The 19,142-nt window shown below is 36.9% G+C and overlaps 1 protein-coding gene across 5 annotated transcripts in view; it reads left to right on the top strand.

The window, feature by feature from the left end:
* The first annotated feature begins 768 nt into the window (after positions 1-768).
* The window catches only part of LOC129731365 (calcium uptake protein 3, mitochondrial), a 176,328-nt gene continuing 157,954 nt past the window's right edge, over positions 769-19,142 (top strand). For all 5 annotated transcript variants that reach the window (XM_055691276.1, XM_055691272.1, XM_055691277.1 and 2 more), the window contains exon 1: positions 769-1,013. In XM_055691276.1, coding sequence (XP_055547251.1) covers positions 804-1,013 — 210 coding nt within the window. In that variant the 5' untranslated portion in view covers positions 769-803. The remainder of the gene's footprint in view (positions 1,014-19,142) is intronic.

The following is a 19,142-nucleotide window of genomic DNA, read 5'->3' on the forward strand; positions in this document are numbered from 1 at the left end:
CCTGCAATCAATTTTGTTGATTTACAGCTTATTAGGCTATTGTTAAGCGGTTTTCGGTTGAATTATAGTTTAATAAGCTGTTAATCAACAAAACTGTTTCTTGGGTTCTCCCTTCTGTTTTCGACTTTTTAATTTTGACTTTTCGATCGGTTCACTTCTCGCTCTGATAATTGCTATTTTTGGTACTAGAACGTTTTGATTTTAAAATTTTTTGATAATTTACCTTGTTGATTTGCTACCTTTTTGGCTGTTTCGATTTTCTCGCGAAAATTGTTTAACATAATTACGTGCATTTACTAATATATTTTATTTATTAAACAAGAGGTTAAACAAGAGATTAGCGGAGATACTAAGAAAATCTAATTGTCAAAGGTGTTTTATTTTTATTTTCGATCTGTCAGGCCGGCACCAAGGCGCTGGTAATCAGCAATGTGATACTAATAAAGCTTTGATGTCCGCGGTATTTGTGACCGCTGACCTCCCGTTCCAGTATGACAAACATATATTACACGATTTACATGGAATAAAAACAGAAAACTTTATTGCATGCTGTTGCAGCGTACTCTGACGAAAGCTGGCATCTCTGCGCACCACGTGCTTTTCACAAATCGAGAGAATCTCCCGACGCCAATGCCGGTTGCCTAGCGAACGCGCACAAACAGCTGATTTGTTTTGGGAACTCACGCACCGCTGCGCTCTCAATTTGTTCCGAGGAAACTCACTCTCCACTCTCTCGTGGGATCGTTCAACAAAACGATACGTCAAACGCGTACGAACAGCAAGATTTTAGTACCGGAATAAAAATGGCGATGTACACAAATAAATTGGTACGGTGCTCCCGGTTCGGACCGACTTTTATCGCGACGGTGCGAAATTTCAGTGCTGATAGTGGCCGAAAGTGGTTCCTGCCTTCCTCGGTGAAATATTTGTGTCTGATTGGGGGCAGCCTGGTGGCCCTCGGCTGCGCCCAGTATCGCCATCAGCCAAGAGTGTACGCACTCCAGCTGCGAAAGGTAGGTTTCGGGAAAGGATGCTGTAGCGGAATTTCCCAGAATTACTGCTGATTCAGACTACCAGGAACTAGTTTTGCTGCTGAATATGGGTTATGAATACGGTCGGATTATGTTTTGTTGTTAACTCAGTATAGAGAACATTTAATTTAGTTGTGTTGTTACCCATATTACCATATATGGAATGATTATTTTGTTATTGTTTAAAACACAACATATTAATGGTGCTTTATAAACCGCGCCTTACAAATAGTGGTAGTGATGGCTTTCAATTCCAAAATACCTATGTTTTTATTCCAATATGCATACATATTACGATTAGACCGATCTAGTGATGTCACTCACAATAATATCAAAACAATGATGTCATCAGTTTTGCACATGGTATTTTATGCTCCTTTTGGTTGATGTGAAGTTCGCAGCATGGATTCCTTGGTACCTAATCCTAACAAATTAGCGAGTGGATGTAAATGAATAATTTTATTTCGGTTGCATTGAAATTTTCCTAGCTACTAGCACTGTGCTGTTATTTTAGTACAAACATATGACGAATTGGATATTTGGTTCTCAGTGAGTGCCTATAGTGAACGAGTGTCATTCAACCTGGATTCGAAGTCCTTCCTAGTTGGTCAAGGTCAAAGCGTATCTCAGTCGGAATACGCGCGTACCTGTACAGTCGAGTGGCCGATCGGGCTAACGACCCCTTGTTCTAGTTTGGAATTAGAGCAATTTGAAGAAATTTGCTATAAAATTTTAAAACATTTGTTTGATATCACTTGAAGTGAAGAATAGCATAGAAAAGTTTTTGATATACTGGCTTTCGGTGTTAAAACGTGATTTTATGAAATTATATGATTCAATTTGTATAAGTTATTTTATTCCAATACCTTATCTAAATATGATCTGATTTTTGATTATTTATATAAATTTTGCTGTGAGTACTAATATCTTGAAGTTCTTAATTACAGTCGTCGTTCGATAACTACAACATGTTTACATTGCAGTTATCGAATGCCGTTCGATAACTGCAACACTAGACACATGCCAAAATTTAGAGTCACTATCATTTCTGTTTTTAATGATGTCGATATGTATTTTTTTAATGAAATAGTGGCAAAAAATAGCAGAAAACTAAAATAGACAAGGTATTCGATTAATCAATTTGATATTCATATTTCTGCATCATAATTTATTGTGTTTTAGTAACTACTTTACATAACCAATATGTAGGCGAAGATTAAGTTCATCACTACAATAGACCATTTTACGAGATGTTTCTGAACTCAATTCATGAATGAAATTTTGACAGAAAGCTCGGAACCGCTGACATAACGCAAGTAAAAGCAACATCAATGTCAGCAGGATCCGTGACACCTGTCAGTTCGTAAAATGGTCTGTATAACGCTAGTTCACAAAGAATTGTTTGTGATCTACTATGCACTGCCTCGCTGAGTAGTGAAAGCTAGCCAAACAATACACAAAGGATTTTTTTCTTTTATAATACTTACGAAAAGTGAACCACATAACATGGTTATTTTGCTTCATTGATTAATAGTGGAGATCTATAATCTCCCATCTAGAATGAAGAGACAACAAGTTAACGAAATTGATAAAAATCGAAAGAAAAGAAAGAGTTTTTTTGAAATGTTTCTAGAGATTCAACACTTTTCATTTTCGAGTGCAATTAGAATCCCCCGCGAGATCTGCCACTTCAATGTCAAATATGATTTTGACATCAGATTTGACGGATTGCGGTCCGATAACTGCAAAGTTAAGTTAAAAAGCGTTGCATGTAAAAGTCTTGCAGTTCTCGAACGGCGACTGTATATTAATTTTATAATCGAATACGTTTATCCACAGATTTACTGATTTTTCCTTAAATCAAAAGTTGTTTACCATAATTTCAAAAACATCATATCAAGAAGACTGAGAACTCTGCCTGAGATTGAGCGACAGTTTTGACAGCGCAGTCTTTCGAGTAAAAGTGGAACTGACGCATGCTAGTGTGTGTGTGCTGGCGATGCGAATGCAAGCCGAACGCACAGGTTGGACCACCACATACGCCCACTCTGTCTTCGCAGCGATTCAAACTTTTACCTTTAACAGATGGAGTGTGCTGTTTGATTTGACGCTTGTCATTTGTATGAGATCGATCCAGAGATGCCAGTCTTCTTGATATGATGTTTTTGATAATTTACAGTATTTATTTTGGCACTTACCTAATTTTGGAAAACTTGTAACCTCAATCTCCACTGAAATTCTCTGAATAAGTTGTAGAAAATTGATTTCTATATTTGAAAAATATAGATTATGTCAATTATACGTTGTACCTGTAAATAACGACTTATGATGTAATTTAAATTATACACTAAAGTCGCTTTTTACGTGGGGGATACGTGCCGCATAAAAAAAAACTGCGTGAAAAAACCGCGTTAATTCGGGAATCCGCGTAAAAAAAAATCGTAAAAAGCGAAAAATGCTCTTAGTTAACGCATCCCTAAGTGTACACTAATGTCTTTTTTACGCGGTGAATACGTTTCAAATTTTTATGGGATCGCGTAAAAAAGGCTTTTTCGCGATGGGAATATGTATGACGAAAAAAAAACGTTTTAAAATGTTTAAACCTTGTTTGATTATGATAATGGTCAATCTAAAGGTCAAAAAGCAATATTTTAAATTTTCAATATTCACACCAAAAAATGTGAATTTTTTTAAAGCAGATGTACATATGATTTCTTTTGGTCTAAAAAGGGAAAACGTGATTCAAATGAGGTCGATATCTTGTACCGTTTTTAAGTAGCAGAGAAAAGTAACCCGCGTCAAAAAGCCGTTAGTGTAATTTATTTCGAGATTTTTCAAGAAAACATTTTTTTATATTTAAGATAAAAAAATGCAAAACAATGAAAATTAGAATTTAAAATGTTTTTTTTTCAGATTTTGTCATTTTCAGATTTTGTCATTTTCAGTACGAGTTTGGAATTGTTGGATGGTAAATTAAATGGCAGATAACACTGGTCAACACAATTTTGGTGTTTTGTATCATTATCCCAATGCTAGTGACCACCTTTTCCTTGAAATATTGGAAAACTGGCTGGAAGAATTTCTTGATTTTAGTAAATTGAACACATCGGCTGATGATATTAACTGGTGAGATGATGCAAATTCGAATCATTTGAAGCGCTTTGGTTAATCTTTTAATTTCTAGTTGTTCAGTTACGAATTCTGATATGAAAATATCAGATCATGATACATTAATAATTTATGTATTAACCCTTTAGTGCCCAAATTAATTTTTAGACGGACTTCGAAAAAATCACTATTAAGCTTTATAAACATTTTTTAAGTCCTTATTGAAGCTTTTTAGAGGTTCAACTGAAATCCGTCTAAAGGCGGCACTGGGCACTAGAGGGTTAATGAATGATAATAATGATTTAATAAAATTGAAATGCTGGAGAAAATATTCGAAATAGGCTGGAAGAAGCTTGGGTTTTTCAATCGCAGTCCATAATTAGAATGATTCAGCAGCTTTTCTTACTAATATCTTGAAAACTTGTACGAATCAATTATTTGAACACAAATTATCTCTAAAAACCTCGAACAGTTGATACAATTAGGATTATTTGCGCCCTCAACGCAAAAGAGATAAGTTGTACAAAAAGTTTTGCAGGTCTGACAGTCAACATCATTGGGATGAGCACACGATCGCGTGTAATAATATTCACAAACGATTGAAAAGACGCGCTGTGAATTTATCCAGAGAAAAAAAAATTCAGAATCAAAACAACAGCAAAGAGTTATGGAAAATTTTGAAATCTTTATTAAAACCTGGTACAGCCGATTAAAAGTAGTTGTCTGGTTTCCACCCAATTACGTTAGATTAAGTTAAAATATTTGTTTTTCATAAGGTAAAACAGCTGGAGTAGACACTGTAAATACTAGAGTTATTCAAGATTGCCTCAATGTTCACACTTTGCTGGACATCATCAATTAATCATTGCAAACTGGGCTCGTGCCTTTAATGTAGTATAAATCGTTGACTGCTCCGTTCAAAAATTTACTGGAACGATAAAAGCCGAAGCGTTTCTTCCCATCAACATGTTACACACATTAGAAAAGATATTAGAACTAGTTGTTAAAAACCAGCTGCTAGAATATTTGAATAGTAACTCGTTACTAATTTCGGAACAATCTGGCTGCCGGGAAGGCTACTCGTGTTAAACCGCGTTAAACTTTACATACTAGCAAAACAGAAAGATAACTTAGAGAATAGAGCACAATATTTGCTATTTTGTTCTGGATCTAAACCGCGCTTCTGAGACAATTTCCAGGCCCTTATTGTTGAACACAATCAAGCGCTTTGGAATTTCGAGTACTGCATTCAGATGGGTTGAAAGCTATTTTTCTAACAGAACTCAACGACTGTTTTCAATGATGGAGTTTCACAGGGAAGTGTATTGAGCCCCCTTTTGTTCATTATGTATATAAATGACATGCCACGAGTTTTACGTTCTTGTGATAATAATCGTTCTGCCGATGACACCGTGTTATTTACTGCAGCTTGGAATGTAGAAGAAGCCGTTTCACACTTGAACGAAGATTTACGTTCTCTAAGCAGATGATTGAATTATAAGGAATTGAAATTCAATATTGATTAAACTAAATTTATGATTTTCTCGCGCACCGTTGTAAGTGACGATGTCTCTGTTTTTATTGATGATGACGCAATTGGTTATCTTGGCGTGATTATTGATGACAACCTGGCGATCAACGCTCACATTGGCAATGTCATCACGAAAATTGTCAAAAAGGATGGAATTATACTGGCGAAATACAGCTTTACAAGTCAATCATCTCTCCACATTTTGATTTTTGCCCTACCTTTTTGTTTATGGCCATGGGTGTTGTTGTTGTAGCTTTAATGAAATAGTAACAAAGTGACTACTTAAGTTTGAGCCAAGTTGTTTGAATGCTTAGAGAAAAATCATGAAGCAGTTGTGGTAAGTCTGGCTGAAGGTCATGAAAACCCTTGCTAGTTTCGTGATTTTTACCGATGTGAATCAAGTAAATAGTTTTTGAAGAAGTTTTTATCTAGAGGTGAAATTAGTTCGTTTTTTTATATAACTGGGTATGTGGCGATGGTCCCATCATCATTAACACAGGTTTTGCTCCAGTGCTCAAACTGGAACAAAAAAAACATAGCTTTTGAACCATTCTTGTGGATTTTGCTGCCTCTAGCAAAGATAAAAGGGCGTCAAAGGGCCACAGAGTAATTGCTCGCCGGGCTCGTTGCTTCTACAATTGATTACAGGAAAACTTTCTTTACGCATCTGAAGATTTTACGCACTTCCGAACTGGCTAATGGCACTACAATTCACAGGAACGGTTAAAAAGCTATGATTTTTCTTTTTTTCCCAGTTTAAGCTCTAGGTCAAATTCGTGTCTTAGAGCTCAAACTAGAAAAAAAGGAAAGATTATAGCTTTGTAACTATTCCTGTGAAACCCGAACCATTATTTCAGAAAATTACACTGTGCTACAGCGATTTAGAATCGAGATGCACCGAACAGCACTATTCGGCCTTTGGCCGAATACCGAATAACCTTTTTTCCATTATTCGGTGAGACGAATATTCGGCCGTATATTCGGCTGAACACAACGTTGCTCGTATGATAACAAAATAACCAAATAGTCATTGTTTGAAGTTTAAATTGTTTCTTTCGCTTTCCAATTGTTCATGTACGAAAACAAATGGAAATTGTCCGAACTATTCCACAAGAAATAATAAATTTTGCGCCTATGGAATAAAGCACGCTAATCCGTGGCGCACCTACTTTTGTTCTTATTTGAGTTGTCGTTTAAAAATAATGTTCTTGAGGATTATGGTTAACACAATTTAAAAGTTTGTGTTACAACTACATTCTGAGTGTTTTTGAAAGAAAAATTAATAAAATGCAAGAAATGAACTAGAACTGAGGATGTGACTTTGACTCAGAAAAAAATATACCTCATCCAGACAAGACATGAAATATTGTGTGGAGATTGCGGTTCGTGTTCCGTTTTAATGAGATATATTCCTTTCTAAGCCCAGGTTACATCTTCAGTTTTCGTTTCCCCCGTTCATAAAACTTTGCACTATACTTTTATATTATTTTCTGATAATCATTGGCCACGATTCGGCTCATTCGGCATATTCGGCCGAATAATAAACTTACTATTCGGCGAGCAGAATATTCGGCAAAATCCAATTTTTGCTAATATTCGGCCCGAATATTCGGCGACCGAATATTCGGTGCATCTCTAATTTAGAACTTCTGAAGTGATTTAGTGTAGGTTGTAGGTCTTATTGAGTGCAACATTCGCTTATACTAGAAATTTTTAAAACACCCTTAAAATCTGAAGCTATAGTCAAAATACGGTTTTTTGGACCTCAGTGCATACAACATGACCGATTTTCAATATTTTAGCAGTTTTGGAAATTTTTTTAAATGTTTACAGATTTGTACCAATATCACCAAAACATGTTGGGGTTTTTTCTAAATTTTTAGATTTTTTCACGCAATTTTTTAACTTGAAATTTTCCACCTATTTATGTGAGCTCTCTCACACGGTTGTGATATCGGAGTCGATTCTCGATCCGGTCCAGCATCTTTTCGAGCTGGGAATTTTCTCGGCTCATCACTGGGGCACAGTGCATCGTTGTATTTATTCTACACATGCCAAATGTGCCAAAAACAATATCGACAACGAATTCTCTCAACAAATCTAGTTAATCGAGACCGCTATTAGCCCCCAGGCTAGCGTGTGATATCGTTGTTTTGTGAGAAGGATATTACAAATGCACTAAAACTTTGAAAGTATATTCAATTACAAATCAAAAAACAGGCGGCAAATTTCAAGTTAAGTTGAAAAATTGCGTAAAAAGTCTAAAAATTAAGATTCAAACTAAAATAACTCAACATCTACAATTCTGCAAATATTTGAAAAAATATGTTAATCCCCTTTCCAACACTGCTTAAATATTGAAAATCGGTCATGTAATGACTGAGTTAAAAAAATGTATGCGCTGAAGTCCAAAAACCGTATTTTGACCATAACTTCAAATTTAAGAGGTGTTTGGAAAATTTCTAGTATGAGCGAATGTTACACTCAACAAGACCTACAACCTACACTAGGTCACTTCAGAAGTTCTTGCATTTTTTTTTTGCATTTGTAACACAGTGTTATAGAAACCCAAGAAATACAAATTGGGATTTATATCGATTTTATTTAAAAAACGACAACACAATTGAAGTTACATCAACAGAAACTTGTTCACAACTATAAAGTTTCTCTGATGAAGCCATTGATAAAATGCGTTCAACATAGATCATCCAACAAACATGTTTCTTGGTGGACCTAAAATTGACAGAATTCAGAAAAAAATCTAGAAAAAAATTGTTCTACCGAGCAAAAGTCACTTCAGACTGAGACCAATACAAAAAAAACCCTAATTGCATAAAACAGATTTTTGAGACATGCCTAAAGGAAGGACTAGAGACGGGTTTGTAAAGAGATCAACAACGTTCCAACAGCTGCGAGGTTCCACAAAATTCTTTCAAAAATTTATTCAAATGGTTTTGGCAATCTTAAAAATAGAGGATGACTGTTTCACTGGTAATCTGTCCTCGGAAACTCTGGAAGTCATATTAAGAACCAGGTTCAATACCTAAATCTGCTGAAGTACAGGACTCAGATAATGCAGGTCGTTTATGGTTAAGCATATGCTCATCTTAAAGCCTGCGAAATCTTCACGCCTGCTAGGGTTAAATGTTAGAGCCCATTTACAGTTCTTTTTAACCTTACAAAAGGACGGAATCTTTCCAGCTTTACTCCAACAGCTCTTATTAAAAACCTGGAGACAGGTTCGAGTTGTCTTTATTCCAAAAGCGGGAAAAAGAGACGAAACGACTCCCAAAGCCTCTAGACTCATAAATATTTCCTTGGTTCTTTAAAACACTTTGGAAAAAATTCAGACGGCTTTATAAAGTCAACAAGCTTGAAGGTGTTTCCATTAAGTAAAAACCAATTCACTTATCTATCAGGTTAGTAATATCAAGAAATCGATTTTCTTGATATTGAAGGACCATTCGATAATGCATTCTATAGCTCAATACTTTCCGCAATTGGAATCAAGTGGCCTGGATAACTGTATTATTGAATGGACGATGCTCTCGAGAAGTCATTGCTGATCATGGAGGTGCGTAACTAAATATCAGAATGATGAATGGATATCCTCAAGGAGGGGAGCCTTCGCCCTCATTATGGTCCTCAGTTGTAGACGAACTTCTTGAAAAGGCTTGTTGAACCAGGGTATGAGGTAATTTGCTTGTTGTAAGCTCGATGGCACGATTGCTAATCGTTTACAAACTGCGCTCAAGCTAACTTTGAAATGGTCGGCGTGCGACCAGACCGAACCAAGCGCCATTTTTTTGAAAATTGAGTTTTTAACACTAGTGGGTGTTGAAATTGAAAAAAAAATCTATATTTCACGAAGAAACGAAATCATTTGAACAGTTTATAATGGTATTCTAACATAATTTCTCTGCAGCAGCTTGCAGGAAGCATACGGGGTGAGTAAACTTTGATCGCCGATTACTCGAAATAATGTTTTTGGCGCTTGGTTCGGTCTGGTCGCACGCCGACCAAATTGTGTAAAGAAGAGTGTTTGAATGTAAGTTCTTCTAAAACTGTTGTAGTACCTTCTACTAAAAAGGTTGAACTAAAACTGAAACAGCCTACTCCATCTAAAATTCAAATTCAGTTTGCAGAAGAAGTTTAAAATCTCGGAGTAACTTTGGATAAAAAACTGATTTGGAATTCCTATCTAGACAAGTTTATCAATATGAATACAAATGCCCTACGGGTTTGTAGCAGAGCCGTGAGAAAAACATGGGGACTACGACCCAAAACTGTTTCCTGTTCACGCAGTTTGCAATTGTTCGTCCGGAAATCAGTACACCATCAGCTGCTTTAGAAGCCCTTCTTTACACTTAGGTTGCAAAAAGTGCTCTACAATTTGAACGTTATAACAATATTTTAGATGGTGACCTGGAAGGACATTCAAGGATCCTTAAGGAATTCAGACTATATTCCGATGTTAAAACAATAAAAAATTAGAAAAAAAGCTATTTTATGTTTGCTTCACCGCAGCAAACATAAAATAGCGCTTTCACAGGTGACACATTAACTGTTACCGAGACTTGTGCCTTCGGAAATTCGAAGTGGTAGCTCGAAGTCGACCATTTTTGGCTTCAATACCGTTTGGCCTGAAATCAAGTCGCTGAGAATGGGAACCAGGAGGGCCGGTTCTACGTACAAATTCCGTTGTATTTTACACTAATAGTTAAAAAATAGGTGAAAATACTGGAGCCGAGGTGTTTGGTCTTGGAATCATTAGAGCTATACCAGAACAATTGGCCGTTAGGTACGATGTCACTCCATACTGGGCCCTACCATTGTGGTATTGAAGGAAATGAAAAAGTCGGCAGCCTAGCAAGAGAAGGTTCAGCATCAAATGTTACTGGTCCAGAACCATTTTAGGAAGTCCCTGAATGTACTCTCTGGGAAATGTCAATGGTAAAAACAAGCTGAAAAGCTGCGGATGCGCGCTGCAATTATTCTACTCGCATCGTAGAAAACCGATGTCATGACCTTGCCAGCGAATGGAACTATATTTGTCTTCTTCGAAAGCGGTTCAGTTTATTGGTTCTATTTTTCTAGGGTTGCGTGTGGAGGAGTCACCCAATTATGGACACAAACATTCGGTGCTGCTACTATCCCCAGAGAGTGGGAACGTCCTCACGACGCTTTTTTTATACCAAAGTTTGCAAACGTAGCACTCACCTTACGTCTTATGTCTAAACCTTCTCCAAAATAGACAACAATATTGCACGCTAGCCTGTAGGGCTAATGTAGGGTCTTGATCAACTAGGTTAGTTTACAGAATTCGTTACCGATATTGTTTTTGGCACATTTTGCATGTGTGGGATAAATACAACGATACACCGTGCGCCAGCGCTGAGTCGAGAAAATTTCCAGCTCGAAGAAGATCCTGGACCTGACCGGGAATCGAACCCGAAGTCACAACCGTGTGGGAGAGCTAGCCACAAAGCTACGGGGACCACCGATTCCGAAATAGAACCAGTTTCGATTTTAATATTTATTGCGGGTTAAACTTCCGAATAAAAGTAAAAGCAAAGCAAAGCCTTGGTGCTACATTCCGATTCGGAACTTGACCTTCTGTTTATTTGTACACAGACTTCGCAGCCGACTGTTTAGTGTACAGGACAATTGCGGGGCTAGCGTTACGAACCTACTGACACTAACAGTCTCCGAATAAAAGTATCGTATTACAAAACGATGACCTTTTTCATAGTTTTTAACACATTATTACCGTTTAATCGCTTTCAAACATACGCCAATAATTGTACTATCTTTAAACTTCAAGGTTAAGGTTTTTAAAACTCATACTGCCAGGAAAATGTGTTTTTCAAGCAACCAACGCTTTCTAGACAAAGGACTTTCGGAACTAACCTTGTGAACGTCCTCTAATGTGAGCAGAAATAAAGATTCAAAATACATTTGTAACCTTTAAGTATTAAGACATAATTTCAGCGAAGAATGCACACAGGTGCTTTTGTAATGTTAAAAAATGGTAATTTATTTCACTCACAACAGGTTATTTTAAACACCTCAAACTGATCGACTATTTGATTTGCATTTGAGCATTATTTCTCTCGGTGGGAGCTTGCAACCACAAATCGTTCGCAGTTGTAACACCAGTAGGGCAGAACACACACACGCATTATCAGTGAAATATTAGACACATTAAATCGAATCACCTTTCTCGTATCTTCGCTTCGGCAGCTAAATGCATGGATGCTGGGTAGAAGCGGCCGTACGCCGCTTCTACCCAGCAGAAGCGTAGTCACGAAAGTCCACTTGTAGGCTTTCAACGGAGAGGCGATCATCGCGCTTGTGGCATGATATAACTCTACGATTAACAACAAAAATAACCGCTATCGCGTGTTTTCTCTTAGGATTATCTCCCATTATCGAACAAGTCTGCGAATGTGACTGACTCGATGAACTGATGAATACAAATCGCTTTATTTGATCAACACGAGAATAACTCTATCTCCCGTCGGGAAAGACGCCACCGGCGATAAGCGACTTGTTAACTGTAGATATACTGCGAAGATCGTGTAACGCTACGAAGTCCTAGTCCTAGTCGAAAGTGTTGAACAGCATGTTGATAACTGCGTTCATATCTTTACGAAACAGTCCCGTAAGGATTCAGAACTAAAGCAAAACAATTTTAGTTGTTTGCAGTTATTAGTGAAATTTTAACCGTTAGAACCGCAAGACCGAGAATTGAAGGTTACCCGAAATTTCCGTTTGCAACGCTGAGAAACACAATTTCGTCCTACACAAGCGAAGTTGAAAGTCAACTTTAAACAGTTCAAGAGAATAAAAAATCCCAGTACTGTAGTTTTCCTCTCGTCGATTGAATTTAACGAGTTTTTAATGTCGGTACGACGAATAAAATTCAAATCATTTAATTTAGCCGTTTATGCCACAAAACCGCGTTCGCACATCATCAAAGTTGACGAACTCAACCCAACCCCCATCCGTGGTCGAGAGAGTCATCGTACGCCCCGGCTGACCGGCAAGCGCCAAAAGATTGAGTCATTTGGCGTATGGTTCGTGACGATTTTGTGAAATTGTGAAATGGGATTTTGATTGAATCAAGTCGCCTCCGCAACGCGAAACGCTTTCAGCCAGACTACATTAAACTAGTAATTCACTTTTTATGGCGTGACCGATTAGGAAAATTTGTCTAATTCTAACAGAAAAAGATTTAACTCGATCAGCTGGAACTCGGGTGACATTTAGCACGCTTGGTTTTGACAGTTTTATGATAGACTGATGCATCCCACAAGTTTAGAACCTCAAAATAACCGCCAAAAAAAATGTTTTTTCGTTCGCTGAAATTTATGTTCCTGTGTGGTGTATCGGAGAATGCAAAATTTATTAGCCTCACAATTCACGAACGCCAATAAAAACCAATCAGTTGTGATGGGATGCAACTCAGCTGGTAGACGGTTCTAACGTTTACCAATTTGTGTCAACAAGTTAAGTGAGGCTCCTACATTTCGGTCAGTGAAGATTCGTTGGGGCAAAAAAAAAACGGGTCGATAGCACCGGGACAAGATCGAGAATGTTTCGGAGAGATGGCTGTAAAATATTTATGGGATTTTTCACTAAATGATGCAGTTAATAAAATTTGGTATAAAAGTCAATCAAGTTCAGTGACTCGCGGCACGACAACCGATGCATGATCAGTCTTCCACGTGTACGAAAAAGCTTTAACTTTCAAGGATATCATATGTTATAAGCTACAGAAAGATTTTTTTTTGTTTGATATTTCAACTTACGATTGTCAACAATCACACTATAACAAATACAAAACAAAATAGAAAATATTTTATTTTTAAAAATAAATCATGGCGTTAACACTCGTCAATTTGAAATAATTGAACGTAAAAGAAAACAATATTTCTAGATAAACATTTCAAAAGGTCCTATCTGCTTTTATCGTTTTTCAGGAGCGTCTTTTTATTTTGGTAATGGTTCAGCTTTAGTAACTCTCCCAAGCGATGTTTTCATTCAGAAGGCTAGAGTGATCCCTCCGCCATCAACTTATGCAAATAACGTGTCATTAAAGGTGTTTAATAAGTTCTGATGACTGAATGTAAGAGATCGATCAAAAAATCGGTCAAAGCAGATAGGACTTTTGAAATGTTTCTCTAGATTTCGATAATGGATTTTTGAACGCCCTGGAAATTGAGGATAGCAAAAAATGTATCAAGAATGCTCAAAAAAATTAAAATTTTAAAAATTATTACCAAAGTGCTAATAGATGAAATTTGAAAAATATCTAAAATATCTGATTAAGTTATTTCAGTAGTTTTTTATGGTGCATAGACATATTCATTTTTCAGGTTTCAAACCTAACAGCTGCGCTAATTTCGCAAAAGATTCATGTTGTTTCGTACCATCCAACTTTTGTGTGTAACAATCAATAACCAAAAAGAATGACAGGAGGTTTAAAAAAAATAGAATGCAAATAGTCGAACTGAGCTTGCTGCAAAAATCAGGCTGTACCTTAAAAGGTAGAATTCTTCGACCGGAAACAGAGAGCAGAACATTTTATACGAAATGCCTTTTTGCGAATGCAGAATTAGGAGAAAGAAAACCAGGAAGGTAAGATTATAAATACTGCGCATTCTATTACAAATAGTATAACAAAGGTAAAAAAGGTATCACATTTTCTTAATTTTCATGAAAATTAGAAACTGGCCATTAGGATGGGACAAAAAATAAATGTTAGCTCTCATGCACTTTTCGTGTTCCTCATAGGTCCTATAACAGCCGTGTAAATTATCAGATCGATCGGTTTAACTATATTTTTGCGCCAATAAAAGTACGAGAGTACGAGTTAAGACGCGAACTATATTTTTGCGCCCGATTTTTAAAGTTTCCATACAATTTTATATAAGACCAGCTATGGCAAATAATGCACGACTACGGTTTTCCGGATAAACTGACACGACTTATCAAAGCTACCTTAGACCGAGTGATGTGTTACGTGTGCGTGTCGGGGACACTCTCGAATCCCTTCGAAGCGTGCAGAGGGTTGAGACAAGGAAATGAATTATCCTGCACATTGTTCAACATTGCCCTTAAGGGTGTTATCCGACGGGCGGGCATCGAAACGAGAGGCACGATTTTCAGCAAAGGTAGTCAACTCATAGGCTTCGCAGACGACCTGGGCATTATTACAAGAAACTCAGCGACGGCGGAGGCAATCTACGCCAGACTAAAAGTGGAAGCTAGAAGAGTTGGACTAGAAATTAGAATCGCACCCAACATCGTGGTCGCTCGATCCCATGCGGCCTCCTGTTGTCAACCTAACACAACAATCAGCTGTTGGAGACGGGCGTTTTCTGAAGGCGCGTTTACGAGATCCAAAAATTATGCACCTTGTACGTCTTTACCTTGCGTACATGCATGACAAAGACCCAACGGTTTGCTACGACGGTATGACGAAAACCAGCATACAAATTACTTTGGCATCAGAGGGACTACCAGTAGCTGCGGAGGAGCTCAGGAAATTTTTCTTCGAGGTACATGAAGAATTCGGCGTACCGAAACAAGCGGCTTCCGAAGACCTTAATTCTTATAGTAGACACTTGAACAACCAGAGGATTCAATCCCTGCAACGCGCAAGGGAAAGTGCCGACAAATTTTATAGACCGATTTTTCGGAAATAATGACTCCTTTCGATGAGAAAGAGAGTAATTCAAGACGTGGCTCTGAAGAGTTTGTAATTTATTGCCAGAATTTTAACAGAATGAGTAGTTCAAAAAAAATTGATATTCTTAGTAAAAAGATTAGTGGTTGTATGTATTCAATCATTATAGGAACGGAAACAAGTTGGTCTGAAAGTATAAAGAGTGAGGAGGTTTTTGGAAACAGTTATCAAGTATTCAGAAGCGATCGTGATCTTTTGTTAACTGATAAAAAATCTGGTGGCGGTGTACTAGTAGCCGTCAAGACAAAGTTCGATGCAGAGTTGGTCCCAACGATGAAGTATAAGGAATTTGACGATGTTTGGGTCAAAACTGTATTAAACGGTCAATGCCACATTTTTGCATCAGTATACTTCCCTCCACAATTTGCAAAAAAACAATATTATGAATTATTTTTAGAAACCGCCAACTCAGTAATTTGTAACTCTGACCCGGAAATTAAAATTCATATATACGGCGATTTCAAGGACTGCGATAACGAGTCACTGTTGCTTCCTATAGTAGGAGATAACGAGGCACTACAGCAAATTTTCGACACGACCAGTCAGTTAGGATTATATCAAGTAAACGCAATACGAAATGAACTGAACTGTTTTTTAGATCTCTTGTTCACAAACTGCACTGAAGATTTTAGCGTAGATAAAGCCGTTGATCCTCTATGGAAAAATGAGAAATTTCATACAGCCATTGAGTATTCATTTAACATAGATAGCACTAGATCACGTCCCAATGATAGTGAATTTGAGTATGTGTATGACTTTAAAAAAGCTAATTTAACAGAAATCGACCGTAAACTCAGTGTAGTCGACTGGCAATCACTTTTGCGAGGCAAAGAGGATATTGAAAAAGCCGCGAATACGTTTCTCTCTCTATTATAAAATGTACAAACACCATAAATGTGAGACCAATCTGGAACGATACAAGAACATATGCAGCGAACTAGATGCAGAAATCTCATTAGCTTATGAGAATTATAACTCTAGGGTAGAAAGTAATATCAAATCTGATCCAAAGCAGTTTTACCGTTTTGCAAAGGAAAAAATGAAAACTAATAATTTTCCATCACGCATGCATTTTGAAGGTAACGAAAGTACCGAGTCTCAGCTTATTTGCAACCAATTTGCGAAACTTTTCCAGACCGTTTACAAAAACCCGGATGAAAATAGAGATTTTAACTACTTCACGCATTTACCTGAATGTACCAATAGTGTATCAGTTCAAAATATAACTGTTCAAGAAATATTAACATCATTAGAATCCCTAGATGCAACTAAGGGTGCTGGGCCAGATGGAATTCCACCATCTATGCTTAAAACATTTGCTTCTTTTTTTGTAAAACCACTGTTTTGGCTTTTCAATCTTTCAATCAAAACAGGTGAATTTCCTACCATGTGGAAAAAATCATTTCTCATCCCGATCTTTAAGTCAGGTAAACGCTCTGATATAAAAAATTATCGCGGCATAGCAATCATCTCTTGTATTCCGAAACTATTTGAATCAATCGTTAATAAACGAATTTTCGAACAGGTGAAAAATAGTATTACAATCAACCAACACGGTTTTTTCAAAGGAAGGTCCACAGCTACTAATCTATTAGAATTCGTTAATTTCACACTCGCTGCAATGGATAGAGGTAACTACGTTGAAACATTATATACCGATTATAGTAAAGCTTTCGATAGAGTCGATATAACATTACTGATTTTCAAACTAAAACGCATTGGACTAGATAACCAACTCGTGAAATGGATTGAATCTTATTTGACGAACAGAACACAATTTGTCCGTTTCAAAGGCCATCTCTCTGATCCAGTGAAGGTAACATCTGAAGTTCCGCAAGGATCACATTTAGGACCCTTACTATTCATTTTGTTCGTTAATGATGTAACCCTTTTACTTAACCAGATCAAAATTTTAATCTATGCCGACGATATGAAATTGTATATGGAGATTAAAAACCAGTCTGACCTCGAATTGTTCCAGTTGCAGATCAATACCTTCTATACTTGGTGTCTGAAAAGCTTACTTGATATAAATATTAAGAAATGTAATGTCATATCATATACAAGAAAACTTTCAATGCAAACTATGAACTATTACATAGGCCAACAACTTGTAGAGAGATGTACCAAAATGAGAGACTTAGGAGTGATCCTCGATTTGAAACTCACTTTCGTGAATCATTATAACACAATAATCAACAAAGCCAACAGTATGCTTGGTTTTATTAAACGTTTCAGTTATCATTTCAAGGACCCATACACAATAATAACTCTTTTTGTGAGCTATGTTCGATCAATATTAGAGTACTGCAGTATAGTCCACAGCTACTAATCTATTAGAATTCGTTAATTTTACACTCGCTGCAATAGATAGAGGTAACTACGTTGAAACATTATATACCGATTATAGTAAAGCTTTCGATAGAGTCGATATAACATTACTGATTTTCAAACTAAAACGCATTGGACTAGATAACCAACTCGTGAAATGGATTGAATCTTATTTGACGAACAGAACACAATTTGTCCGTTTCAAAGGCCATCTCTCTGATCCAGTGAAGGTAACATCTGGAGTTCCGCAAGGATCACATTTAGGACCCTTACTATTCATTTTGTTCGTTAATGATGTAACCCTTTTACTTAACCAGATCAAAATTTTAATCTATGCCGACGATATGAAATTGTATATGGAGATTAAAAACCAGTCTGACCTCGAATTGTTTCAGTTGCAGATCAATACCTTCTATACTTGGTGTCTGAAAAGCTTACTTGATATAAATATTAAGAAATGTAATGTCATATCATATACAAGAAAACTTTCAATGCAAACTATGAACTATTACATAGGCCAACAACTTGTAGAGAGATGTACCAAAATGAGAGACTTAGGAGTGATCCTCGATTCGAAACTCACTTTCGTGAATCATTATAACACAATAATCAACAAAGCCAATAGTATGCTTGGTTTTATTAAACGTTTCAGTTATCATTTCAAGGACCCATACACAATAAAAACTCTTTTTGTGAGCTATGTTCGATCAATATTAGAGTACTGCAGTATAGTTTGGTCCCCATATCAAGAAGTTCATATCAATCGTATTGAATCAGTTCAAAAACAATTTCTGGTTTTTGCATTAAGAAAACTCAATTGGGCATCATATCCTCTCCCTTCTTACGAATCTCGCTGCATGCTTATTAATATCGAAACTCTGAAGAAACGACGAGAAACAACCATGATTACCTTTGTAAACGATATGATCTCACAACGTGTTAATTCACCAAATCTGCTGGAAACTCTTAACTTTTATGCTCCTTCTCGTCCTTTAAGAACGCGCAATATTTTTACTAACAATAATTACCGGTCACTGTACGCCAAACATGGACCAATTAACAGCATCATGAACGCATACAACAAACACTGCGAGATTATAGACGTTACCATGTCCCGGAACGCATTAAAAAGCGCATTACGTGCTAGAACTCGATAGCTTAAGATTAACGTATACATTAGAATTGTAGTCCAAATTGATTGACGAAATAAATTTAAATTTAATTTAATTAGAAATAAATGCGTCGAAAACCAAGTATATGAAAGGAAGAGGCTCGAAAGAAACTAACATTCGCCTCCCACGGACGGTGGTCATGGACGGCGACGAACTCGAAGTGGTAGAGGAGTTCGTATACTTGGGATCTCTGGTAACTGCCGAAAATAACACAA

This window comes from Wyeomyia smithii, chromosome 3 (genome assembly GCF_029784165.1).
Source record: "Wyeomyia smithii strain HCP4-BCI-WySm-NY-G18 chromosome 3, ASM2978416v1, whole genome shotgun sequence".
Classification (NCBI taxonomy): Eukaryota; Metazoa; Arthropoda; class Insecta; order Diptera; family Culicidae; genus Wyeomyia; species Wyeomyia smithii.